Source organism: Varroa jacobsoni, unplaced genomic scaffold (genome assembly GCF_002532875.2).
Source record: "Varroa jacobsoni isolate VJ856 unplaced genomic scaffold, vjacob_1.0 scaffold_107, whole genome shotgun sequence".
NCBI lineage: Eukaryota > Metazoa > Arthropoda > Arachnida > Mesostigmata > Varroidae > Varroa > Varroa jacobsoni.
In genome coordinates, this window is record NW_019213009.1 from 41851 (window position 1) to 69765 (window position 27915).

The 27915-nt window shown below is 40.3% G+C and overlaps 2 protein-coding genes across 9 annotated transcripts in view; one reads left to right on the forward strand and one right to left on the reverse strand.

The window, feature by feature from the left end:
- Tob (Transducer of ERBB2) overlaps positions 1–12252 on the forward strand; it is a 28511-nt gene extending 16259 nt beyond the window's left edge. For 2 of the 5 annotated variants that reach the window (XM_022842553.2, XM_022842564.2), the window contains 5 exons: positions 888–1058; positions 1314–1515; positions 1740–1990; positions 3406–3763; positions 3992–12252. In XM_022842553.2, coding sequence (XP_022698288.1) covers positions 888–1058; positions 1314–1515; positions 1740–1990; positions 3406–3763; positions 3992–4134 — 1125 coding nt within the window. In that variant the 3' untranslated portion in view covers positions 4135–12252. The remainder of the gene's footprint in view (positions 1–887; positions 1059–1313; positions 1516–1739; positions 1991–3405; positions 3764–3991) is intronic. The other 3 variants (XR_002683582.2, XR_002683577.2, XR_002683585.2) reach the window with 3 other exon arrangements.
- An 8894-nt stretch (positions 12253–21146) lies between these two features.
- Positions 21147–26938, reverse strand: LOC111265699 (uncharacterized). Of its 4 annotated transcripts, none has more exons than XM_022842588.2 (6): positions 26571–26935; positions 24311–24421; positions 23982–24127; positions 23529–23711; positions 23296–23372; positions 21147–22783 (listed from the first exon to the last, which is right to left on the reverse strand). In XM_022842588.2, the coding sequence occupies exons 1-6, from the start codon at positions 26626–26628 to the stop codon at positions 22633–22635; spliced, it is 726 nt and encodes a 241-aa protein (XP_022698323.1). In that variant the 5' UTR covers positions 26629–26935; the 3' UTR covers positions 21147–22632. The 4 variants fall into 4 exon arrangements, with proteins under 4 accessions (XP_022698323.1, XP_022698333.1, XP_022698339.1 ...); XM_022842598.2 differs by lacking the exon at positions 26571–26935 and adding an exon at positions 25518–25617; XM_022842604.2 differs by lacking the exon at positions 26571–26935 and adding an exon at positions 25183–25434.
- Between the last annotated feature and the right edge of the window lie 977 nt (positions 26939–27915).

Below are 27915 nucleotides of genomic sequence, written 5' to 3' on the forward strand. Positions count from 1 at the left end.
AGAAGGAAAGAGCGCAGCTTCGGAGGTGTACAATCCATGTGTTTTAGAAGAAAAATCATGAAATCACAAGACTCAACTGTATGGAAGGTTGTTTAAACGCACAAACGGTACACAGTGCTCGTGTACGTTTGAAAGGAGACGCTTACACACAGAAAACCGCTGATGCATAGGTTTCACTATGTATTAGCTAGAAAATGTAGCTCGAGTAAACGGAGGATGGGAGGCGAGGCCGAACAAAGTTAGAGAGTCGTTCTTATTAGTAGTGATCAAAAACTCTGTTGCATACCTCATTGATTCGTTGTTTGAGATCATCCCCTTCCGATCGCCGAGAGCCGATCCGTTTCATCGCTCAATTCAATCGTATGAAGCACTTAGCGGAATTGACGTGTTTAAATACAGTTACTTTTGGAGTGACGAAAGCAGGCCAGTTGGCCTGCTCTCTAATTTTTTATTCAAAACGTTCGATTTTTCACCCAACGTATTTAATTTGAAACATCATGGATCATTAGCATAGTAAATATACATAGAAAAAGCTGCAGCCGGTCCATATAGTTTATTCGAGACCTAATAGCCTTACTCCCTTTTAATATATTACTGTTTTGATTTATTTATATGTTACCGTAATTTTTATCACGTCAGGGATGATTTAGTAATGTTTATTCATGCCAACGTGCCTGGCAAACTTTTTTATTTTCATTTGAAAGCTCTTATTTTAAAACAGATCGCTACTACAACGGCTTGTTGTTTTGCGAAACATTTGTGCTTAATTAAACTTACAAAAGTTATATAAGTGAGCTTTTGTTTTTGAGTGAGCAAAGTTTTCTTTTGGACAGAACGTAACTGACTTATGTTTCTGCCGTATTTCATGTGCTTTTTACTCAACTCAGGGCCACTGGTACCCGGAAGCTCCGTACAAGGGCTCAGCTTATCGCTGTGTAAGAACAACACCGCCGCTGGAGGCGGTATTTGGTATTGCCGCCAGGGAATCCGGAGTTGACTTGCGAGATATTGAAGAAAACCTGCCACGAGAGCTCTCCATCTGGATCGATCCCGGAGAGGTAACGAGATCATCAGCTTAATGTTTTCATCTAAGCCGTCTGTTTAAAATCAAACAATCACATTGAAAGGCAGCAACTGCCGTTTTAAAGATCAACATTGCACCAGATGTTCACTGTCTCAAGTACGATCATGCCATTGTGGAAATTTGTTTGAGATATTCAGTATGGATTATTTATACGCAAAAGATGAAAAGATGCAAACTGCATACATCTGTTTTGTCACACGATTATATATTTTCCATCTGTTTGGCGCAGGTATCCTACCAGATGAGTGAAAAAGGCCCAGTCAAGGTTCTTTATTCAGAGTCCGACACTGTGGAAGAACGCACAGATCGCGAAGTAACAAAAACTTTCAACCCTGAGGCCCAGTGCTTTAAACCAGTGGACAGTCTGAGCCAGCAGATCGCTGGAATTGCTGTGGAGGAATGCCCCAACTGTACATCGGCTCCCAACCCCAGTAAGTATACCCATGCTAAAAAATTCCTGCTCGATGACGCGTGAAGTATTGACTAATCGTATTTAGTAAAATTCGTCATTATTGTGGTTTACTTTGGATTAAAAAAAGTGTTTAAGTATCCTTTCCATTAGAGAAGTCGTTCTTAATGCTGTAAAATGACTTCAACTACATGAGTAGCAAATTAACTAATGTACGCCCTTCATCTGCCGTGTCCCCATGTGCAGGCTGTGAACGTTGCAGCAGCTCTCCGTTCAGCTCTGGCTCATCACCCCCATCGTCATACAAGAGCATTTCACCTACGCCGCCAATGTTTCTTAACAAGCCGACGCAACCCCTCACGTTCACAACGGCTAGTTTCGCTGCTACAAAATTTGGTTCTACCAAGCTCAAGAGCAATTCGAAGCGTAACAACGGTCAACGGATGTCCCCCACAGAATTTTCTAACTATATTAAACAGCGTGCCATGGCACAACAGGTTTGTAAGGGCGTTATCTTGTTTTTTGTTTCGCCGAAAAAATTACCGAATCTGTTTTCAACTGCTATTCATTGACAATGTAAATTTCATCATTGTGCAAATCGCTAGTGGAGCTTGGACTTCGGCGAGACAACGACAGTAGAAATGACCTACGGCTACAGTTTTATTTTGATTTGCCAACTCCGCTAGGTATTTAGAGATACTCATGGAGGCTATGTTGAAGCCCTGATGATGAAGGATATGAATGAATCTTACGTAAATCCTGCTACTTTGGCTGGTGCTTTGCTACCTATTTTACGTTAGCATTCCCATCAAATGAAATAACGTAGCAGCAGTAGTTTGTTCCTCGTATATTTTTCAGTGTAGAAGTGGAGACAACATTTTGCCAAAGCTAATATTATGCGCTGCGATGAATTGTCTAATTAAATAGTTAAATGGGGTACTACCTAATTTCGAATTTACTATGCTGTACCTACGGGGCCATAATACACAGATAGCTTGTTCCTGCGGCTGTCGTGTTGCAGGCCTGATCTTCTGTTTACTGCTGTAATGTAACCATGTTTACCTTTATACAATAAAAGTTTCGCTAAATATATGCCCTAGTAAAAATAACGATGGTCTAAAACCTTCAAGCACTTACTTTATGCAATGCTTAGGGTTCACGTCAGTTCTGAGCACCGTGTTATTTCGTCGCCTATCCGCGTTGATTCATATTAAGCGCTGGTCGTGTACAGTATAAGCCGTATGCCAACTCACCTCAGAGTTTCATGCCTTTAAACTAACAAGGCCGGTTCTTTGTAGTGTTCATGCTGAGAGCCTATGGAGCACCTGATGGTACATTAGTCCCAGAAAGCTTGTACCCTACTTCCTTAACCGTGTCCTCTTTCCCTAGTGCTAGTAACTTTTCGTAGCGTTTTCTTTCATCTTGACTTAGTCGTTGACGTCCTTTCACTATGGACCCCACTTGCATGGCCCACCGCAGCCAGTGTTGCTATTGCGCATGTATATACTGGCATCGGCCCTATTGTAGGTCTGCGGGTGGCTGGATATTCGTTTATCAGTCAAATCACGATAAAGAGACGTGTCGCAGTATCGCCCTCCCCCTAAAACATAGCTGTTCAATTATTCGAGTGAATAAGGTTGTAGTCAAAACTTTTCAGCTCCATTTGCTGTTACTCTATTTTGGGAAAAAAAAAACAAAAATAGAACACAAGAAAATACGGGTATCAGGCCTCAATAAAATAATTATTTTGATAGCTATTAAGCTCTAGTGAGCAATTGTCTCACTTTCTGTTTAGCGCTCTGCGTCACATCCCGACTAATTAAGCTCCATTATTCTTTATGGATGGCTGTAAACCAACCAGTTGCCAATAGTCGTCATAAATATATGACATTACCGGGCTCGTTTGTTACAGGTGGCTCAACAGCAGTTATCGGTTGCCGGCACCCTCGGGGGCAACGTCTCGCCAATGTTCGACAGGCCGCGTTCTCTCAGTCCACACCCATATGGCACCCATCTGGGCAGTCATGCGGGGGGCGTTAACGGCCATTCAGGCCAGCATCTCGATCACCCGCTGGCAAGCCCATTCCCACTGGGAGCCGGTTCGCTCTATCATGGTGGGCCTCCATTCCATGGAGCCACGACAATTGACTTCGCTCGCTCACCCAATCGCGGTCGAGCCTATTCTATGCAAACCGCGGCCCATCACAACTCGACGGCCCATTTGGCTGCTTCGCCTAACCACCTCACCGTCACTGTACCCACCCCGCTTGGTAAGTTACCGGTGCCAGATTGCATAATACAATTATTACTGTCTGCTTTGCAACGTTTTTTTTGTAAGTTTATTTATGGCAGCTTTCATAAGTCTTTAAGCTTTATATTAGCGAACGCTCCGGCAATTTTGATAGCCATCCAAAGGTATAATTAGAACATCAATTGAAGCACTATCGATAAGCACGCATTGATGAATTACCCCTCTTCTGACATTTTTTTCCTTTCAGGTGGCTCGATCGGGCTGTCGACGTCCGCTGGTAACGTTTCGACTTCGCCCAGTCCGCCGTCTTCTAATGGGGACTATGCCGAATTTACAATCCCCGGATACTCATCCGCATCCACTCATCAACTCCTTGTCGCATCAAACTGAAATAGCATTTTTCATTGACACTCCAGAGGACATGAGCGTATATTATCAGTCCCACCCAGCCACAAAGTCAATTCCAGCCCCAGCCATATGTCGAAAAGGTCACATCCTTTAACTTTAGCTATCACAGGAAGATAAGCAGAGCGTTTTACGTCTACCGTCAACAACATCGACCCCCCCCCCCCCTATTAATTTCACCCCAACATTTATCTTTGTTTCCCACCACCGTCCGAGCTGCCTATCATTTTCACTCGTCGTTTACCACGTAGATAAACATCTGTAAGCAACGGTTCCCACAATCGAAGCATAGCAGGAGCCAAATTCGGTTTACAGAGAGGAAGGGACAATTCCGTTGACGCCAGATTGTTGCTATCCAAGAAGAAACACGCAGCTCACACGCTACCAGAAAGATCACCGTTTTTGCCTAGGCGCAATTAATAAATGCTGATAAGGGACGAAGGCGATGTGAATAACATACGAGTGGTGTACCCCAGAAAGTAAACCGAGGGAAAAGTCTTTGGTCCGACCGTCGTGATTCTTTGATTTTCCCTATGGGTACGAACGTTCGTTACTATATAGCATTTAGTTTAATAAACAGAAAGGACGAACGTCAGAAGCAGCGGCAACAGCTAATGATTTGCTGCTTTAAACAAACAGAAGAGACGACGTAACAGACCAAAACGTGGCAGCAAACTGAACAATAACAAAATATAAGGGAACTACTGGCGTCAATAGAAGTCACGACGACACTAATGAGGCGGCTGTTATAGTTACGCAATTGGACAAAAGACAAAGGCGAGAAATGTCCGGATGCTTTTAATGTCGAGAGCAGTAACAAGCACGCGAAAAATCGGGGCAGCATAACACGTACATAAACTTATAGACCGAGATCTCAAAGACGAAAAGGAATAAACAGCAGATAAATAAAGTTGATTGCGTCTAGCAGACGACAACAAAAGTCGCACTCACAGCAGTCAAATTCTGGATTCATTCACCGACTCAGGACAAAGTCCCCGATCGAGGGGGCCATATTTGCCCAAAGGAGTCGATTTTTTTGTACTTTTATATAAAGATGAGATAATGGAGACGATTATTACGATAACGTTGACTGATGGAGATAACTCTCGAGGATGTTGTTGTTGAAATAGAGTAATTCAGGAGAAGACGCTTACGCAAGAAGGAAAGAATATGGACAATAATAGACAGAAGACAAGAGTTCGAACCCACGGCATGAATGAGACGGCCATGGGAGAGACGAAAGGGCTAAAGTAAAAAGGTCAGACCACGCAATGTTGATGCACGTGACGAGCGAAGAAGCAGCCATATGATGAAGATAACTGATGTTGTAGCCGTGCTTCGTTTCAAGTAAAAGGTGGCGAACATCTGTGTTAACAGTCGAAGGGCATATTCGTGACCGATTCCGACGACAAAGGCAATGCTGTGAAAGTCCTAAGGTGCGGGGAGCTTGACGACAGCCGCGGTGGATAGAGCCAGAATTGTCTGTGTCCCGTACCTATGAAGTCAAGCAAGAAGTGATCGAGTTGTATACTCCGAAGAAAGTCCATACAGGAGATAGGAGGAAAGGCACGGGAAATGTTCATTTTGCTTGAGGATACTAGTAGCGCAATAGTTTGGCGAGAAACGTCTGGTGAACGTAACCTAGTAGCATATGGATCGATGTTGAGTTTTGATTGCAATAGAGACAATTAATGGTGAAGACGACATCAATTGGAAATGCGAGTAAGGTGGAAACTTGGCCGTGGTGGACCGGAGTTCGTATGATCCCTAATAAGGCTCTTCTACATACGAACTGCAGGAAATACGGACATATAGGCAGGCATTCATGAATCTAGTGCGACCATGTCGTTTCTATTTCTTCGGTTCTATTTCCTATGAGAGAAAAGCAGGACAAATATGACGACTATATGAATGCTGATAATAATAATATTAATCAGAGGCCGAAGAAAAGCAAAAAGGAGAACAAGTGGAAGTGGTGCAGATTATTTTTACTATTGTTATTTTTACTATGATTATATTGTTATTATTGGATCCCTATTCTTACGACTACGCACGCAGTTATTACCGTCAAACTCAGGACAACAGTGATTCACGTGGCCTATAATTGAAATAATGATCGGCATTGCAAGCAACCAAATCACGCAAAAGGTGAGAAAGTGACAGCAACTTTATCATAAAAGTAGCAACACCAGTATGTTACAAATCAGATTTATAGTCATTCAGTAATTAATCTTAAGCTTTAGCATAAAAACAAACGTTCGTAATTTTTGTTGAGAACTTAGGGGCACTAACACCTTTCTCCTTTAACTACAAAAGAAACTTCGATTGCATAATCATCTAGCACAACGTCTTCGTTTTTAAATCTACCGCTGATTCCTAACGCATGTTGAAAAGTTGGCGGGCACGTGTATGGCGGATTATAGAACGATTAGACGCGCAATATCTCCCAAGCATCTATAGCGATTCTGGTTCTGCATCTGATTTTCAAAGGGAAGTTTCTCACAGGCGACAGAAGTACCCGTACCATAACAGATAAAATCGGCATAACGTGAAAAAGGTTCATTTTTTCAATCACAATTGAAAATCTATTTCTCGGTTGGGAAGATCCACACGTAATGGTGGCCATGTATGTGTGTGCCGTATGGCGCACAGACTGTTTCACAATAATGGAAAAGTCCCGTGCCAAACTGTCCGAAGTATCTAAACCACATCAACGAAGCACACGATATAATCACTACTACTCCAATTATTATTCAATTAGCACCGAGACGAGAGAATGAAATTTCCTTTCATATAAACACAATACTGTCTTATATTACTATAGAAAATAAACACTTAATTGTTATACCATTATTAGAATCAGCTCGACCATCATAAGCGACTGTTAATACTATGATGAAGTGAAGACATTATGATGAAGAAGATACAGTAAACGAGCTAATTATCACACAACAAATACAACTCAAACTCGGTGATTTCGTAGACAACTGGCCCAATGTTGACTAATATGTAGCAAATTATATTTTACTACTTTAAAGAGAGAAAATGTTTCGTGCGCGATCGCGGGTCGACACCTCCTCTATGCGGCCGTCTGTCTTCATTTATTTGCACAACGGCGGATTCCAATCAATATCTACTGGGAGATACCGCTATCGTGATGGGATACAAAGCCCCTCTTTAATACATACGTAGTCAAAGGAAACGGCATCGCCGTGTTCGGAGGTAAAATCCGCAACCCATGGTTAATTCTTCCCAGCAAAGCCTACTATATATTGCTTATTATTATTATAATTAATAACTATTCATGCTACTTCGACTGAAACTATTACTAAAAACGTTAATGTAACACAATCCGGTCGGCTTGCACCCGCTCAATCCTTCTACAAACCCTTCAAATGAACCTAGTATGCAGGTTCATACACAAACACGCGTACAGAAGAACCGAATCTTCTCCTGTTGGTCACTTGCATAATACCCTATTATTCGTCCAGCCTTACCTCTGAAGAGTTTTGTTATTCATTGTTTTAAAAAAATATAGCTACGACTAATATTCTACTATTATGAATCCCAAACGAGAACCCTTGTTATTACCTAAAAGAAGGAAATAAAAGGTAACTATGTTAACTATCCCTCTTCTACTTTCCCCCATCGATCGTTGTTCTTCTATTATTACTAGTGGCTATTGTTAGTCGACCATAATAATAATATAGTTGCATTAGTAACGATGATTGTTAACTCCCACACCTATCCTGATCTTAATGCAACTTTGCAGAGCTCTAGCCCTTAACTGGTTCTTCCCACCATCGACGGTAAACTGGCCACAACTCAACCTCCGTCACCCCTGAACCCCGATTAGTTCCTCGATACATGGCTAGGCGTTCATAACTTCCGCAAGGTCCTATCCAAGGTTATTGCAAGTGGGTCTGTTCAAGGTTGTTGCGGGTTATCCAGTGGACTCTAGCGATCGCAATGAGTTTGCTTCGACACGAGAACGTGAAGAGAAAAATAGGGAGGATAGAGGTGTGTGTGTGTGTGTGTGTGTGTGTGCGCTGGCAAAATTGCACGCCCCTCTCAAAAGAGGTAGCCACGCTATTGGAGCCGATTGTAACAAGTACAGAACATACAGAGAAGGAGACGAGAAAACCAATGGCATGCCCAATTGAGCAACGACAACACACGACCTCGACTTAATGCCCAAAGGTTGGCATTTCTATTAAAAGCTGTTACTAATAGTAATGCTTAACAGATAACAATAATAACATTTAGTCTCAGCCGTTTACGGAAGTATAACAATGACAGATGCAGCTGAAGTGGAAAAATAAAGAAAACATTGCTGTGCATTTTATGGATTACCTCAATTGCCATGCTACATACAAACTATATATATATATATATATATATATATATACGATCCTGTTTGTTTGTACTCATTTCACACCGTTTTGTTGATCATACGTAGAAGCCGAGTGTATGGCAAATATGGGGCGAACACAATGATGAGAACGGATCGCAGGCTGAAGAAAAGGCGAAGTCGTACGTTCTACGTTGTTTCTATCGAGGGGTTTTTCACGAACCTTTCCGATGCCTCAGAGTCATCCAGCTAACTCCTCAACAGGCCCGCCGAAAGGTGTACGGGAGCTCTGCGAGAGTCCTTGAATGTCTCTCATCAGATGTCACGATAGGTTCCGTAGCATGTCCGGGCCGTATTTGAGCTAAAAATAAGGTGCCGTTGAGTTTTTATGCAGCAACTAAACTAATTAAAAGATCCGGAGAATGTACCATAAACGGCATCACTAATAAAGTTAAATAGTAACAACTATATTTACTCATAACAATACTCGTCCTATCGGAGACGTACAAACACGTGCACACAGTAGACAGACGCTCTGTAGTTATCGTTACGTTGTTAATTTAGTTTTCTATTTTTTTTATAAAACTAGTAGAAGTAGACGTCATAGATCAGTCACAGCGACAACTATACTAGTCACATTTAAGAACAAGAACGGTAACGGTAAAAAGGACGTCACGATAACCCTCAGTGTCTCTAAAGAGCCGTGGCGCATCTTGTGTTCAGGTCGTTTGCCACCAATGAGTGCCCGAGAAAAGAACTGCACACTGTGAACTGAAAGGAAACCCAGAAAACAAAACATTGCGCCAAGAAATCGAGTGTCGAAATCTAGTAGTACTGACGATACGATCTCGAACGTTTCGGCACGCTCTGTTAATAAACTGACAATAGCAGATAATATATGTCACAGTTCAGGGTAAGTGTTAGTCAAAAAGACGGGGAAGTGAGGAAAAAAACTAGATTCCGACAGCGCTAAACAAATAATTATTTAATCACTGTCTACTACTGTATAGAAAGAGTGTGTATACAGAGGACACTGGGACATGATTTCAACCCGAATAACCAGCTGCAATAGCAAGACCGAGCTTATGGTCACGCAACGCGGGAAGGTATAATAATTATGTGTTTGGTCCTATCATGAAGGCGTCAAGGCTGTAATTAGATGAGTCCGATAATTTCGATAGCGAGTGCTAGTACAGCGTAAAGCAAAAATAAGCTTCAAAGGAAACTAATTTCTTCAGAGTATTATAATATGAAAACGGAAATAAGGCGATCCTACCCCCGGATTTCGGCAGACAGCCGGCATGTATTGACAAAGATGTTGCGCATAGCCACCATCCTACATCGACCACATACAAAAATGAGACATGCAGAATTAACAACTAGCTTTGCCCTGTTGATACGCATCTTCATAACCCAGGTGCACAAATTTTGTTTGACTTCTGGCAGTCTTTGTGGATGACGGGGAAAGCAATCCGCACTAATTTGGGTGGGACAACAAAGAGGTGAAATAGGTAAGTTATCTGTTAATAGAAATGATCTGGTCAAAATATGGCTCCAGGTCGCTGTTTTTTTTTTGCCACGATCACTTTAATGTGCAAAATCGTTAGTACGAACGGAAATAGCAAGTTGGAGGAAAGCAAAGTTACATAGCCAATCGATAGAACGAGGAGACGGTGAGTCGTCTAAAAAAATTGCACGAAGAACTTCCCCTCGTATTTCTCCCGTCCCACTTTGGTTCGCTTTCCGTGCTCCTTAACTGTATTCGCTGAGATGGCGGAAACGTGAGCCACATCCATGCCCCAATAAAAGACGGCAAGAAAACAATCTACATGTTGTCGCTGTTCGCACCTATTCTATTCTTCATGTCCTTTTTTTCAGCTGTCATCCACAATTATAAAGTAAAGAAACACCATAAAAATTATATCAACCAGTTGATGAGTCAACCAAAAACGCACACAACAGCAGAAGCAAAAATTGGCATCAGTTTTATTAAAGACAGCTGATTAAACCAAAATGATGATCTTCAATGCAAATCTGAAGATATGGTCAAGTAATCCTTGTAAGGAAACAACTTGTTGTCTCGGGTAATAGCATAACTGAGTAAGTATAATGTCAGATGGAGCAAGAAGTGTATGAAGGAGCAATCCAACAATGTTGCGGCGATATTGCGCTGTTACAGTGGAATTCTAATTACTAGTTCTAAAAAATAAGAGTCTTAATTAAATTAATTAGATATTGATCAGTAGGATTTCTAGATTCAGACAAGAAAAGACTGACCATACGCTGACCTCAACGATGCAGCGCATGGAATTGAGTTTGATGGATAGATAACGTAACGATCAGTCACCACCAACGAACCAGCTTTCTAATCACAGCTGCTATCCTCCATTTATTGCCATCCTTCCAAAATATGTTTGTGGCTCGTAACAACATCTGAGTACGTGACTTACGCATGACGGCAGCGTGAGTATCACTACCCGACAGCTATAACACCCATCGTGTTTCAAACACGAACTGTTTTGTAGGCTGTGCCTTACGTTATGACCCCAAAAAGCCTAACTGCAGAAGCAGGATAACCGCAACAGCCCTTTTGATTAGCAGCCTTACCATCCGACTGCTCGAGTCGCTACGTCGTTACAAATCAGCAGCAGCGCTGTCATATTAATGGCACGATGACAGGAACAGTTGTAGATATGACAAAGTTGCCATTGTACCGTCTATGTTATTACGGTCGCTCCTATTTGTTCCCTCTGCTCACCTGCCGGGTGAAAGGAGTCAGCAAAAAGCCCCCATTGAGCAATGATCGCACACGCACACACACACACACACACACACACACACAAACGCACGCAAAGACAAACTACGTTCACAGACACCCAATCACATTTATGCGTAAGTGAACCGATTCTACTACGAACTAAAAGTTAATGTTGTAACTGTTAATACGTCCAGTACTAAGGTCGAGGACGTTATTAATTCCCGTGTCGAGAACAGGACTTACAACGAGTCTAGGGATATCGTTGTATCATAGTGCTAATTCATTAGTTCAGCACGACGACAACACGAAGATTGATAGTATAAGTAATCTGCCTAAACTTGTCAGTTATATTCATAGTTATAACAACAGCAGTGCTACTATTCGAAAGAGCTACTATTAACGCCTACAGACGATTGGTCATTAATCGATTCGTTTTTAGTCTGAGTCAACACAATACAATACAGACAGACAGAAGTGGGCAAAATTAGCGAGAGAAAAAGAGACAAAACGAAGGAGCTCTCCGAGCTATGGGCGGGTGGTTCGCCTTCCTGGGGGCCTCCGTAACAATGGGCCCGATTGAAATGCGCATTGCAGAGCTGCCCGTAAGCCAGCCACCACGAATCGAAGAGCAGCTACGTAGCAGCAACCATAAAACAACTACGAAGGCCCCACGCAAAAGCTACGGCCGAGAGATTTATTTTCGTTGTGGATAAGACGAAAGGCTGCGATGGCAGCAACAAACGCGGAAAGAGAAAACATCAGGCCAAGAAAGGACCAGCTTCCGAGGAAGCGGAACGAAAGAAAGAAGAAATACACAACACAACATACAACATACATGATACTAATAACATTAATATGAAATAACTGTTACTTGAACTGTATAGAAAATGATGAATCGAAAAGAAGCAAAGCAAATGCAGCATACTTTTGGTATATTTTTAAGTTTTTATTACAATATTATTAATAAAAAAAATATTTCGAAACCATAAACAAATTACGTGTCATTAATAGTCTGGATACATATGTCTTTTTCCCGGCTGGACTACGGAATCGGTCTACGCATCATTACAGGAGACCTTCAAGTTGAGACTTTGCAAGGGGTAGATAAGCAAATGTGAGCACACAATCTTTAGGCTACTCGGGATACGCAGTCGGTCCATTTATTTGCCTTCGCCCATGTTCGTCTAGGTAAATAACGTGGTTAATAACGTAATTACCCTAAATGTATGGGTATGGAAGGACAGATGCTCGATTTATTAACACACAACTTTAGGCCGCTCAATAAGCTTTTTCTCGATGTTTCTAAGCCTGTGCTAAAAAGGAAGCTGGTATCTTCAAAAGGACCGGAAACGCACAATGTTAACAGCTTAGTGTAACGGCCGGTAGTGGCTTGCCTCACGTAGCTCTGCATTATTTTGGTGTTGGAATATAGCTGTTTTTCTGGAACTGCAGACGTTTGTCGTTCGAACATAAAGTATAGCGGAGAGCTCGAATAGGCCGCATGAAAACCCCGTGCCTAGGCGAAGGTTTATGCTAAGTTTGTCATCAGTTATTAAAGTAGCTTTCTATAAAAGCTACACACAAGAGAAATGAAGCGTACTAAAACGTGCCATAGAGAGATACAGTAACATCAAATTAGCGAACGTGTCTTTCGTTAGCGTTGTTGCTGGGCGGCTAGTGTTGGCGTTTGGGCTTCGGGCATAAATATACCAGCTTTGAAACATAACAACGTAATATCATTTGTGTACAAACAGCGTTACTAGACATAGTCGTCTATTAAGCTCTTTTGAGTTCATCATAACAGAGGCTGCAATCGGTATTGGTGCTATCGCTGGTTAAGAGTCGAGCTCAGCTAAACCCTACATCTACATAAACTAGAAATTCTAAAGCATGATTTCGCAAAGTCCTTTTAGAACGAAGTTTGTTGTCAGCCAGTACTCTAACACGAAGTTTGCTACCCTTAGTATAATGGCTGCGAGTCGATGTTTCATAACATGTTGTTATTTGGTAATTTCAGATCAGCCTTATAGCTATATAAAATGCTGTTTGTAAGTTGAAAAAAAGACTAGAATTAATGTTAAAATAGAACGAAGCTAGTCAATGAAGCTCTAGGAGGTTGTATAATTCATTGCACTTTGAGTGTGCATCCATAGGGCAATGTTTCCCATCAATATTATTACGCTTTGCCCAGCCAGCCAGCCAGTCAACTGTCTAGCTAAGTGGTTTTTATGTTTGGTGATAGTCAGGTCACGGTGACAGCGATAGGCCAGCCACATAAACGCAGAAGCAAAGCAAATTGTCGGGAAGGAAATTTCTCAAAAGTGATGTCCTCATGTTTCCTGCGAATGCTCTATCGAAGTAAATGAGTGCCTATTGTCATAGACGGTCAATGTTGATTTAGATGGCATAATCACTCAATCTCAGACGGCTCCTTTACAAGATTTCATTAGATCGAAGTACAATATATAAACTGTGTTGTAACGCTACCTTAGGATCGAGTCATAGTCTTTCGTCATATAATAAACTTTTAACAATAGAATTAGGTTCAATGGTAAAGACTATGAAGTTTTAACGATGTGGGCTAGGCTAGATTAGTAGAGAATAATTGAGTTGCTTATGATTTCGTAGACCTAAATGATACTGTAAGCGTCTTTTTATGACTCTTATACATTTCTTAACTTTTGACCTGAATCGTTTTTTTGTTTTTTTTTGAAAAAAGAAATCGCAGAGCTATAACTTGTAGGTTCCAACATTTTTATTCTTTTATCAGCGGTGTATATTTTATCATATAATTTCCTGTTTACGGATTTTACAGTGAAAGTTCGCGAGGATATTAGCAACCGATATGTGCAGATAAAAATGATAGCTCTGCCATTTTTTTTTTCAAAAAACGATTCAGGTCTAAAACTAGAAAAAAAGGTTTGGCTATGTAAAAAAACTGTGCAAATCTGCAGCTGATTGTAGCTAGTATGCCGCATTTCTTAACGTATACCTTATGTTATGTATATGACTCAATCTTTCTTGTAAGTTTGGCCATCTTGAAACAGACGATCTCTTAAGTAATTTCATTCGAAATAGAAAAAGACTGCTTCCTGCATTCCCAATCCCACAAGGTCGACCATCGCAAAAGTCGAACTTCTACTTAAGGTTTAGAAAGAACCTTAACGGACGCTTTTCGTTAGTGAACTTAAGATACTTTTAATTCAGAAAAGCTTTTGCCAGTCAACGAAATAAAAGTTGTATCAGAATGGACATTTCAATTTTGCTAACGGGTTCATACGGACGTTGAAAAGTGTTTATTTTTCCTATAGGCTAAATATTCGCCGAAAACGGCAATTATGTTATACAAACTAGATGGCTTCATTTTAGGTTATTGAGGTAGAGTTAGTAAAAGAATGTTGGCAGCAGAGTCGAAAATGCAACGAATGAATAAATATTGATTACTTCTATTGTTCTCCCCACATATCATGGCACAGTTCTCTGAGGTAATCGCATACAACGAACTTTTATCTAGATAAAGATTTGATCGGCGTTCGACCATATCCATTAGTACGCAGGACTAAGAAGTTCTTTCATAGATACATTCACATATAACGGTTCGCGCAGATGCCCACATGACGAAATCCCATGCGACTGGTCCAAGAAAAGCATACCTGGCCGGAGTAGATCAATGAATGACTACCGAACGGTATCAAATCTGCTGTTAGACACTAATGTTTAGAGGTTTACATTACATAATATCGTTTAAGCATATTTCGATCTTACATGTGACCCCTAAGTTTTTAAGCTGTCTAACCCTGTAAGTAATTACCTGAAATATCAACGCTCGTAGACATCATTTTCACCATACTGTATAGAGACATATACCACCAAGTTTCACTTATCTAGCATGGAAATCCGTTAAAAGCAATGATACATGCCTGTTTTTAACGATAATTAAACGATTTGAATGTTCCTTTTTTGTTTTATTTCCCCTAAGCATACATATTAACGACCTTGTACACAAGTATACGGCTGCATAATTCGAACGCCTATATCTCCTTGTCAATAACTCTGTTTTGCGCATTAACTCAGACTAATGATGTAGTCGAACATAGCTAGAGTTCGGTCTTGGATTGTTCCTGTTCAGCCTGCCATTGCGCGTTGCTGACGTTGTTGCAAGAAAGAAAGCAGGAGAGGTTTTTGTCAAAAAACTAACTATGTTTGTCTCAGATACATTTTCCTTATCCTGTAAGTACAACGCTCATCTTCTGCAAACTTATACAGGACATACAGGTTGCAACAGTACACCCTTTTTCGTCTTCCGGGGTTCGCTGCGGTGTCGTCTACTTTTGAAGGCTACGTACCATAGGTGCTGCGGGGTACACCGCAGTGCAGCAAGCCTGTGACAGCTTTCTTCCTAAATAGCATCATATTTTCTTTCTACAATGTTTTTTGTTCCTAACCTTGTCAGGTTCGTGATTTAGTTTAACTAGTCACGTCTAACTATAGCCTGTCTAGATACATGCAAAAAGATGCTAGAAGTCACGGCAGCTAGGTCTTCCATGGCCAGCGCAGCAGGGATCCAAGCATCATACATCGGTAGTATGGTTGAGTACGGTGAGACTACGGTGATATGCCAGCTCATTCCTATAAGCTAGCCGCTAAGCTTACAAAGCCTGCTGGCAGAAGTCTGCCCAGACGGGTGGCGATGTCGCTGGGTGTTCCTCTCAACCAGTAGCAGTGACGTATAGGATTTGGCCTCTGCTATATTAAAGCTTTTTCCTTTGCCCTTTTGTGTGCACTGGTAATGGTGGCAGGGTACAGTTTGACTTCGCCACTGGTTCAGTCGGCTCAACGTGGCCGCAGAGCTAGCCACTAGTTGGGCGAATGGAACGTCACGGCAACGAATGCGAACGAGTTGTCTGGAAGACTGCCAAGGGAGGAAAGGAGGATGGATTGATAGGGGCAGATCCCCACCCGGTCCACCGTCGGCACTGTGCAGTCTCTCGGAAAGGAGTGGAAGCCGTACGCTGAGTTGAATCGCCGATGCCGAGCGCCGGGAGCCGGGAACTACGTACAACACAGAGGGGTAGGATTAGAATTAGGGGATGCTATTTTGGGCAGCGACCTTTCCTCCCAAGGTCGCGTGTTATTCTCCTCGTGTGTTCCTATCAGCGTTCGCTAATTCCACGCCGCCCCCGTCCTCATCCAGCCCCGCGCACCTTACTAGTTCCCTCCAACGTTCTATCTCATGAAGAAGTTGAAAAGAAACGGGAGAATGGCAAAGGACGAACGTAGCAACGAATGTCGGTGGCTGTGTGTCCAGCTGCTGGAAAGAAACCCCGAAGGAAGCTGCGGGCTTCCTGCGGAGATCTATTGTCCTTCATCTTTGGCGAAGTGTTGTGTACAGGGAAGGACAACTACAATTAGCCGAAATTCTTGTCGCTTACGCCGCTGCCGCCGACAGGAACGGCGACTTGTTTTAAAATTACAGTCAAGGAGTACCTACAGAACAGCATGAACATATAAAAGTGAATTCAATGCCTAAACCAGTACTTAAAATAGTATCTCTTTTTCGTTTAGTTTCTGTTTTTGGTGAGTCCAATCCCAAATATCAACACAGAGAGACTTGTTAGGTTCCCAGTTGCGTTTCAGCTAGAGGCTGCTAAGGGTGCTATTACTTTTATGGAAGTGGGTCGGCTTGGGAGCAGCTCCGATGTGACAAATATTTAAAGTATTTGTCATATCGGAGCCCAATGGCCCAACATTTGAGTTGCTCGCGTGGAAATTGATACATATGTACGCATTAGTACTAAGGACATTGATACATATGTACGCTAAGGAAAAAGATAGCCCTCATGGGCAAGGGAAGCTGTTTCGATAAAATATAAATTCGGGCGACGTAAACGTTAACACACTCCCAACCAAACACTGGGTGTAGATTTATTTTTAGAGCAGGCCAAATTACTCATATGTGAATGTAATCAACTTGTTGTTACGCATGCGATGTGAGACAGTTTTTTCACACAACAGATAGCCGTTCACATTACTCCATAGAATTTACTCCGACCCTTATGAATTTCTAGCAGGATGCTATGCCAATTCTATTTAATTGCCTGCCGATTAGTCAGGTTTTGAGTCAGTACCTAGTTTAGGTCAAGCTTCGATGGTAGAATTCTATTTTGTCAAAAAATAAGGATTAGTTGTTGTAGTACCTGCGTCAGTGATGTTTGAATAAGATACATATTTAACTTATCATATGTAACCCTCAATTTCATGTAGAGTAACTCGAAGCATATTAAAGAAACAGCAAATGAGGGTAAGATGTTCGCCAACGAAAGCTATGCATTTAGCAGAAACAACACCAAAAATCATGATTCTGGTACAATGATTTTTTGAGAAAATTTCGAAATAAATCGCGTTGTGTTGAACAGGTACTTGTCAGCATGTGTCCAACGACCTGAAGCAAACGTGAAAAAAAAGCATTACTAAATTATTTTAATTAATATTATTACACACTCAAAATTGCTATGTCGCTATCTGATTATTATACACCCTGCCAGATTGTAACGCCTTCGTTTAGTGTTCTCACTATTATATTTAATAAATATGAAACCTCTGCATTTATTAGCGACAGTGACTATTTATTTGTATTCTTATTGCTATCACATTTTCAGAGGTACACTTAGTTACGTAGTCAGATCTAATGTGCAGTAAGTTACATTGTATATACTGTTCAAAAGTAGTTTAATATGACCAGCGCATCATAATTGAGCTTTCCTTTCAATTTCTGGATTTTGCCTCGCAAAATTTATTTTTAGTCTAATTTAATATGTGATAATGCTGCCTGTGTGATTACGGCAAATATTAATAACATGTCTGAATTAGACATTAATGAATCCGTCTTACAGTCTTGTTTTTAAAAAAAAAAAAAAATAAATAACAGTGAAGCTTTAGAGTATGTAGTGAATAATGCGACTGGCCATTGTTGAAGTGATTCAATGAAAAGAAAAAAAAATTGAATTCAAGTCTCATATTCATCCTAAGATTGATAGTAGATCTGGATGAAAATTATGAAAAAGGCAATTTTGGCAACAAGCTGCCTTTTGATTTTGTATCAACTTTGGTCTAGTAGTGAAAGTCTAGTGTCGTTTTTGCGTCAATCAATAAAGCATGTTATTGCTAAAATTAATATCGTGCTGGATAAAAGTAGCATTTGGCCTTTATCCAAACTCAAATCATGCGTTTTATGCAGCCGTTCCTAAGGGTTACAAGCCCTTGAAGATGCCAATTTGTATATAGCAGATCAGCAATTACAAGAATCTCATATAAACGTTGTATTGATTAACTGAAGTTTTTATTGATCGATCGCATCAGCTTCCGAGTACGTTTTCTTATTCGGTATGGTTTCGTCGAGGCCTTTTCGAAGTGCACTCAAGTTGATTCCGACTATACTTTTTGACAGGGGCCACCTTTCCGAGTAATGACGGCGGCGGCGGTGGTAAAATAGACCTTTGCGTTGTTGGATACACCATTGAAACACAACAATAAAAAGACGGAATGTTCGATCCATAAGGTACCACTATTGATATTGAATAAAGGTAGGCTGAAACGTAATTAAGAAAGAGAGTGAGAATTTGAAGTATCCGTTTTTTTCGAGATCTGATTCCGGAAGTGGTCAGGTTTGGAGTAAAGCGTCTGAACCATAACTATCTGCCAGGTCATGGTTCACTTGTTCATAAGTAGTACATTTGCTCCAAGAAAAATCGTTGTAGAGATTTAAAACGATTTTCGTTTTTTTTTTTTTAAAAGCATTTCGAAAGCCTTTTTGTTAGCTAGATATCTTTAGTTTTAGTGTTGGGTAAGCTATTTGTTCAATTTTGTAGTAGATGATCAATCATTATGGTGCGAGAGTGTATTCGACCTAGGGACTGTTGTTATGAGTGCATTTGATCGATCATTTTTTGTACGTAGGGAGAAGACACAGAACAATGTCAAAAAATGTTGGTTGATACTTACGCATGACGTCTTGTTGTCGAAACTTTACCAATCTTCCCCCACCCACATATTTACTAACGAGTTTGCCAATTAATCACGTTATTTTTTTAAACCTCTTTTAAAATAAGTATCTTCGAAATAATTTAGAGAAATCCAAGTGAATAAGTCAATTGTGTAGATCTTTCAGCTGATCGTGTCAAAAACCAAGTTTATTCCTACGGCTTGACTTTAACAAATACCCCAAAGGGATTAATTTGCTATAGTATCATAAGGTTACGTTACAGTATCTATGACATATCCACGAAGTCAATAACTCAACGGCTTTTTTTTTAGGATATTATCTGCAATTATATTTCGTAAACAAACAACGAGATTTCATGAGTACGTCCTTATTCTTAAATTTGAAGTTTTATAAATCGAAATCCTCCTGGACGTCATCCTGGGAATCGAAGAACCCCACACAAGAACAACGCGAAACAACAAAAGCACCTCTCCACTTCTTAGCTTATAAATATAGACTTATTAAACAACTCAACCGAAATTTGATTACGATGGTACTCATAATTGACTACCTGTCAACTGCAAATATTCTAAAACAGTTATTTGATCAGCTGTAGATGCACATCGTTCTGTATGACTCGTATCTAGGTATAAATCATATTGCTAAGCGATGAGTGACAAATTAACGAAATTTCAATTACTACGAAACGTTCTTTCCGAAAATAGGAAAATTATTAAAGGCAAAACATATTCGTTTGGTTTCTGCTGTGGGCCTTCCGTATTTTCCATCGGGTTCACCGCGCTTAATTCATGCTTGTTATTCAAAGTTGCTTGCGCACAAAAAGGATCATCCAGAGAATCTCACATCGCTTAGATGGATTTAGGCCAAAAAGATTACATATCTGCGTGTGTGTATGTCCCTTAAAGAATTCACCACCGTGTTCACAGCACACAGCTTTCGTTCGCTGAAGACTCTGATGTGATTTTATAGTACACGTTAAGGTGTCTGCAAATGCAAATAGGAAATAGACCAAATTAAAATGGAAGTTGTTCTTAGAACCGCTTACTTTTATATGAAGCTCGAAATATTTTCACAGCATTATGCAGAACCAGGTTAGGAGCGGATATGTTAAACATCCGACAAAAACAGTCCGGCTATAACGGTAAGGTACGTAACACATGGTTAAACATAAGCTGAGCTAGCTATTTTCAAAAGATCATCAATCTTCTAAACCAAATTTTTATGGTGACTCTATAATACTGTTGAATTGCGATTCAAATTCGGTGAGTATCATTGGCACAACTAGTCAACAGTCACTCCGTTTAATTTGTGAGTGTTCTGGCGTACCGTAAGTGTCTTGTCTGAAACCACGTTGACAAATAAGGGGCAAATAAGCTTCGCATTTTGCTCTGCCAAATTCAAGTTCTATCAGAGGCCTCTTATTTAAAGATAGACTATACACCCACTTCTGTAATCTATTGTAAGGTCATAACTACTGTCCTTTTGATATCGCATTCATGTCTGTGAATTCGTAAATTGACGCGTATTCGAAATAAACATAGATATCATTAGGTGACCTTCCAATGAAAAATATTCATTGATATGCTTAATCCAAACATGATTAAGCTTTTTTCTCTTTTTAACCCTGGGGAACGTCATTGCTGCCGAGAGTGAAATGGCGATAGTTATTCGACGCTGCCGAAGTTTATTTCCATTAATGGTTGGACGAAGGCACCAATATTGCAAACGCAAACACTATACATCAATATTTACATCAACTATCTCAGATATTCCCAGCTAGAAACAAGATGTCAATGTTCCAACAACGCCTAGGGCTCATACGAGTTGTAGTAGACCGTAACGCGCTTAAAAAATACGTTTACTTAAAATAAGAGAGTCGTAGCGAGTTTGTTAACATACATGCGTTCTAGATACACATAATAATTTATTCATAACAATCAACATTATTCTGCAAAACAAAATCGAAGATGTTAATGTATATTTGGTGTCGAACTGTTTACTACAATTGCGACGACTTCGTTTCATGCCATCGTATACTTTTTCGCAGTTTTAAGGTAACTAAAATGTAGCTACAGCAACATGGTTCTTACACATTTGCACCGTTTTTTTCTTAAAATTTAATCCATTCGACTCTATGATTCTCTCAATTGTCAGATTCTCTCTTGCTCCCGCTACGAAGTGTTACCCTGTTCTTAGGGTGTGACAATTAAAGCTTAAAGCCTGGAACGCTTCACCAGTGGATAACAAATATACCACATTTGCTAATTTTCCACACCAACAATTGCACTCATGTATGTATCGCCCAAACTAAGAACATGTGCTGCTCAAAATCTTTGTATATATATTGTCCCCCAACACTTACATACAGGTATATTACTGCAAATGGTACGAAACACGAATTTACGTCCGTTTATCAGGATGCAAAATATATATATATATATATATGGTCAATGCATACATGTTTTGCATATATATATATATATATATCTCCTTTAAGGCAAGCAAGTCATACGCTTTTGCGTATGGAGTATAAACTTGTGCCTTTTTACATTACTACACCGTACAAGCACACCTACCTTTATCAGATGATAGACATTTTGATATAGCGCACCAAACGCCAGACGCATCATCAGACAAAAACGACAATGCTATAGATTATGGTTGAAGCAATTATCATACCTTAAACTCAGGTGACATAACTGTTCTTGTCTAAGGAATCCACGATTCCTGTTAAAAGACTCGAAAAAGGCGAAAACGCCCCTGTCGTCTTCACTTTTTGTATTAAAAATAACTGACTCTATGCCCGAATGAAATCGTCTACTTAAAATCAACCTTAAAATAAAAATTAAAACTAAAAACGAAGTAAGATAAAAATAAAAAAATAAAAACGAAAACTTAAAATCAAGCGTCTGCCGAACGCTTGCATGGCTTATCTGTTTGTTTTCATGGAAAATAGCAAAAACATTACTACGTAGGAATCTACGCCATCCAAATACTTAATGACTGTATTTGTGTTTGTCTCTAATTAATCGATATACGTATCTGGCTGATATTTACCGTGGCTAATGTCGAGTTTACACAACATAGACCCAGTATCAAAAGTGGTCCTATAAAAGTAGCTATTATTAAAAAGGTAAATACTAATAAATTCTGAACATCATAGAGAATTTTCTTATAAATAATAGGGTCTGAATTTAGCACTTTTCTGGTATAGAACTTAAAAACTATACTTTTTACGTATTTCTAAATTAACTATGAAAGACATTTGATTCTTTTTCTGACATCGTCGGGTAACCGACTGAGCTCTTCAACCCATATTGCTATGTCTATTTATCAGCGGTCACTGACCAACAACTTGGATCATTGGATCTTTCAAGGCGCCAGTCTTTCAAGGTACCAGCCATACTTTGCTAGTTCAATCTCTTTTTCTGAACTGGGCTTTCGGAATATTAATCGATCGTGTAGTCGCGTTGTCTGACCTTGCCAAAACTCGAAGCATTCAGGAATTAGAATCAGACCTCCCCTGAAAACCGAAAAGTTTTATTGCGCATATTAGTTACCGTATTCGCTTCCCGTCATGCTTTATGATACCATTAATTTTAGAAAAGCAGATTCGCATCCAGGGCACCTAACCTCGTGATCCATTATTTCATTTTAGTTATTACCGTACGACATCGGATGATCGAATGCTTTGCACCTATATGAATTGCACACATGAACATGGGACACTCAACATTCAAAAATTGCTCACACTAGATATAACAAGATGGCGAAGTATTTAATTAAGGCAGACGAAATTTATTTGGGAGCCAAATATGATTCTTCCTAAATGAAATACTTCTTTATTAGTACCGAAGAGAGCGAAGCGTCAGCGTTGCATCTGGTCGGACAATACGCTTCGTTTCAGCGCATACATGCTTCGCACTTCGTGCCAATTCCGCTCGGTTGTCCTCGCAGTGGTTAGTGTCCACAATACCCAGTCTACTTCCTAATCTGGTAAAACATTAACGAAAGGAGTAAATTACAAGTACCTACCAGTTATCCGGACAGCGAACAGGTGTCGAAGTGTCGCAATATTTGATTTTCAAAGCCTCATGCTCCTCTTCCAGAACCTGAAACATACGTTCAATACGTGATTTAGTTTACATCCATAATAATTAAAACGAAGAAAAATACTAAGTATAAGGGTGTTGATTAATGGTAACTATTCATAACTTCTGTTATATTTGCTAATGGGAACTTCCAGAGAGGAATGCAAAGCGTCCGACCTTTCTGGATTCGACAACGGTACTCTGTTTGCTGATTGAAGCGGATATCTGACTATCTCGGGGTCGTGTTTCGAAGTAAGCTTCTGACTCTTGTCGACAAATCTTCTCCACGCGCCCTTCGACGCGAACCTGCCTGTGCTGCTGGTCCCAGTAGAAAAGCATTGCTGCCCGAGGATTGCTTAGCTGTAAATAAAACTTCATTCACTTATTTAAATTTCCTCAACAATTCGCCATCGCGGAGGCACTGTTCGGCTAAAGCAATAAAGTTGTTAACACAATTGTGAAAACTGATTGTTGTATAACTACCGTTCACGTGTTATTAATTCTAATGTACGGACTAATTAGATCGATCTGTACTCGATGTATTTTACATTTTTCACACAGCGATATGAAATAAGTTGCCGTAGTAAAAAAACTTATGTTTCTTTTTAATAGGCATTTTGCAGTTCTTACTAGTTCTCGACCCTTCCGGGAATCATAGTTTGTAAAGAAAACGAAGCCGCGCTCATCGAATTGTTTTAGCAGGACCATTCGGACCGATGGTATACCATCCCGCGTGGCGGACGCCACTGCGACCGCGTTTGTTTCGTAGATTGTATCTGTAAATATAACATCAAAATCCAATTGTCGAATTTTTGGTTAGCACCTTGAAAACGGATCTTTATGAACGTCACATTGAAGGGACACGCTACGACAACGTCAGCTATGGCTCGTAAAAAAGCGCTTACCGCTGAGTGCATACAAAATAGCAACAAGTATTGAAATAAACAAGTAACCCTTACTTGAGTCTTTAGCTTCTGTAAACCACCTATCGAAGAGATCAACAGGATTCCGTGTCGGCAAGTTCTCTTCAAGAAGAACATTCCATACCGCCTTGTAGCTTCGCCTCATTTCTGCAGAACCAAAGATTTCAAGAACACGAGAACCAAATGATGTTTCACGCCCTAACACTAGCCTGATGTGGACGTATCAAAGATCTTTATGCTTTCTGCAAAATTTCATAATATTATGCTTCTAAAGTCAACGAAATTGTCGATTTAAGCACAATTTTTAGTTTAGTTATTTTACCACATAGAGCGCCCGTTCCAGTGCCGTTCCTGCTACGAAATAAACTAATTATAAACAAAATTTACTTAAAAGCTCTTGTATCGCTACAACGGGGGGCAACAAATCGAATAGGAGCTGCCTAGAAGCATTGCACAAGAAGACTGAATGGTCTTGCGCATACTCGCAGTAATAAAGGAACACATAAACCGTTAGTGTGGGGCCACCGAAGAGCGGAACAAATCGAGAACACATTCAAGGACGATGGAGGTACTTTCAACGAAACAACATCAAATCTTTTTACCACGGTCTAGGGAAATATTACTCGAAAAACCTTTTTCCTCGAGTAACTCTGGTGAGAAACTCACTGCTCTTTCACTTTAACCTAATTATATCACACATCTTAAAAATGTTGCACAACCAAATCTGGACAGATTCAAAGACACTTGGTCTGTAGCCTACGAGCGTTGCAGTAACTAGAACATCCCGTCTAAAAAAATATCAAATTATTGATATATAGCGAACAACTAGCAAAAAGTGTATTATCCTGCATTCGTGCAAAAGCTGCATTACGAAAGCATACCGCCATTAAAGTATAGTATATACTCACATATTCTATAGTTTAGAGTATAAAAAACCCTCTATTTTTATGATCGAAGTTATTGTTACATGACTATGCGTAACAGGGAACGCAAAAGATTTCCTCTTTTTCTTCATTGTAAAAGATTCATCAGCAATATGCTATAGATTTTTTTATGAGTGGCGCTTTCCATTGTCTCAAAACAAAATAGTAAGCAGTGGTGACTATGAATCGCTATATGTAAGATACTTCAGTGTTCGGTTGTTTAATTAAGGCTGAGTCGATGTGTAGCAACCAAACGGTGTCACATCCTTAAATGAGGCTACAGGCATGCGAAAAAGGCTCAAGTTTATCGATAATCTTACCACAACGAGCCTAAAACATAATGGAGACAATGCCCAGGCAACCGGGCGTGTTTTGTCGTGAATAGAGGAATCTTCCTACCGATGTTTTCCTGCCAGCGACTATATTTAAGTGAGCGGAATCGAGCTCATAAAAGTAAACACGTCATCGCACTCAATGATGAGCGATATGTCAGAACAATTTAGTTCAGGGCCAACAAAACCTGAGATAAAATTATTTGAGATAGTTGATAATGGGACTGTAATAATGGCGATCAGTTAGCAGCTCAAAATAGATACCAAAATCAAAAGAGGCGAAAGGCTAATCTCAGTAACAATAGCGATAATCCTAGTCACTAGCTTTTCGTTCATGTTGAGTGCAGTTAAGCACGGACAGTCGTTTGTAGTCTACCATTAGCCTAAATTCGAGCCCCAGACACAAACTGACGCATGTAATTTTCGCGCGTTTCGGTTCTTAGTGAACTCTGGTATATTGTCTACGCTTAGCAATTAGCGAAGCAAATAAATGTTACAGACTCCATAGATTTTTCCGTTCCGTCGGGAAGGGACCAGTTAACCAGGTTATCAATCATCAGACAAAAAAAAAGACCCAGATAGATCTGCTTTTCTACAAGTCCCTTTAGCTTTTGTTTACCGGTAGGTCTGCTCTGCCAGCCAATATCACTTTCACCATGTATTGTTGGCACACGCGCAGTGAACGTTCACGGGAGCATCCATTGCGTCAGTTTTTCCTTACGAACAAAACGAGATGATGTATTTCAATCCCGTTGGCTTTATTGTTTTTCTCCTGTCACATGTCCATTATTTATCAACTTTCATCCGGGTCTTTGCTATACTATTCTCGTTTAATCGTTAAATTTTGCTGTTAAACTTCATCATTCCATCGCCAGTTAGTTAAGCGAGACGGTACCTGCTCGTCATAACCCAATGATAGCAATGCTACTGTTAATTTTTAGTTTGTAATGCAGTAACATTTCCCGCAGACTACAAGCGAACATGTGAAAAGCTTACCGATTTATTTTTCATACATTTCACTCTTTCATTTGTAGTACTTACGACTTAACGGTTGATTTGTCATGCTGCCCGCCTTGTCCAACACCCAGCGCAGGAGCATGCGAGGTACCACCAAGGGCTATTACGCGTGGCCTGAGCACCACGCCAGGCAGTGGCCGTGGGCTTTTCACGTCCCCGACAGCGACTCCTGAAGTCCGGTGTCTGAAGAGTAAAGATTACGGATTCGCGATGGTAACACGATGTGTTCCTGTTTGTGATGACGGTTTTGCCGATATCAAAGATGTCAATGGTGAGCAACAGAGCAGCTATCGTTACTCCGCTATTTGCTGGATGCCACTGTAGCTGATAAGATGCATCAATAGCATATGGGCAAAATTTCCTCCTCACTGGTCAGCTGCTTCACCGCTGCACAGAGCACCAGTGTGCGCATGCCATCCAAGTGCGCGAGAAGGGCAAGTTCTACCCGCCTAAGGAGAAAGGGCTCGCCAAACTCCGCGAACAAGGTCTGTTGAGTGCTACGGCTGCACGTATAATAGTAATATAATACTAAAGCAATGGCATAGATAGTGCTAGCCGGTGGACTGTATGGTTAACTACATGAGCTGCCACTGTGTTCTTGTAAGAGAACGATAGTACACAATATACTTCGTGCTATGCATGTGCTTGTCAAAACTAATTCGTACAAAATGAAACAGAAAGATCAAACTGGAATTGCTCTTAACTCTATTTGGACCAACTAATTGGAGTTTAAACATGTAGGTCATTCTTTTTAGACAAATCGGCCAAAAATATTATTTAAACGACCGAAGACCCTGGGTGAAGTGGGGGTTTGTCTATTTCTGGGCTGAGCTAAAGGAAATTAATCAAGCCGTTTAAACTAATTGTATCTTTTGACTTTCGTAAGATCATATTCATGGTGTGTGTTTTTTTATATATAGTACGTAAATAGAAGAAGCCATTGAAATTAGAATTTCTTTCGTTACACTGTCTACAAGGATATACTGTCTCTCAATGTACATAAAGCCACGTTAACAAGGTAGTTGTTTCATAGGTACAGCAGATCGGTGATGAAGTGTTGGAGCTAAACGGGACTTGGTGGTATCAGACTCAATTTACCTTTAAAAATCGTATGCTTTATACATTATAAATTTTGAGCTAGACAGAGTTATTGGAATTAAGTTTTAGAAAACTACTAAAAAACAGTCATTTGTCCCTCAAGCACTACATCCGTTTTATGCCCTATTGAAACCGAAAATGACTGGAAGTTACATAGATGATTTGAATGGAAATACCAATTAAATAAATTCAACTACTAACCTACATGAGTAATACTATGAGTACCGTATTCTAAGCTGAAATGTCATGATATACGGTGTATAAGACCTAG

What these genes read in the sequence shown, in the direction of transcription:
- LOC111265699 (XM_022842588.2), bottom strand. Translation starts at nt 26,628, where the DNA reads ATGCTCCTGCGCTGGGTGTTGGACAAGGCGGGCAGCATGACAAATCAA. An exon ending in CCCGGAAGGGTCGAGAACTA is followed by an intron (nt 23,712 to 23,981) that starts GTAAGAACTGCA and finishes TTTTATTTACAG; the next exon opens with CTAAGCAATCCTCGGGCAGC. An exon ending in CCGTTGTCGAATCCAGAAAG is followed by an intron (nt 23,373 to 23,528) that starts GTCGGACGCTTT and finishes CGTATGTTTCAG; the next exon opens with GTTCTGGAAGAGGAGCATGA.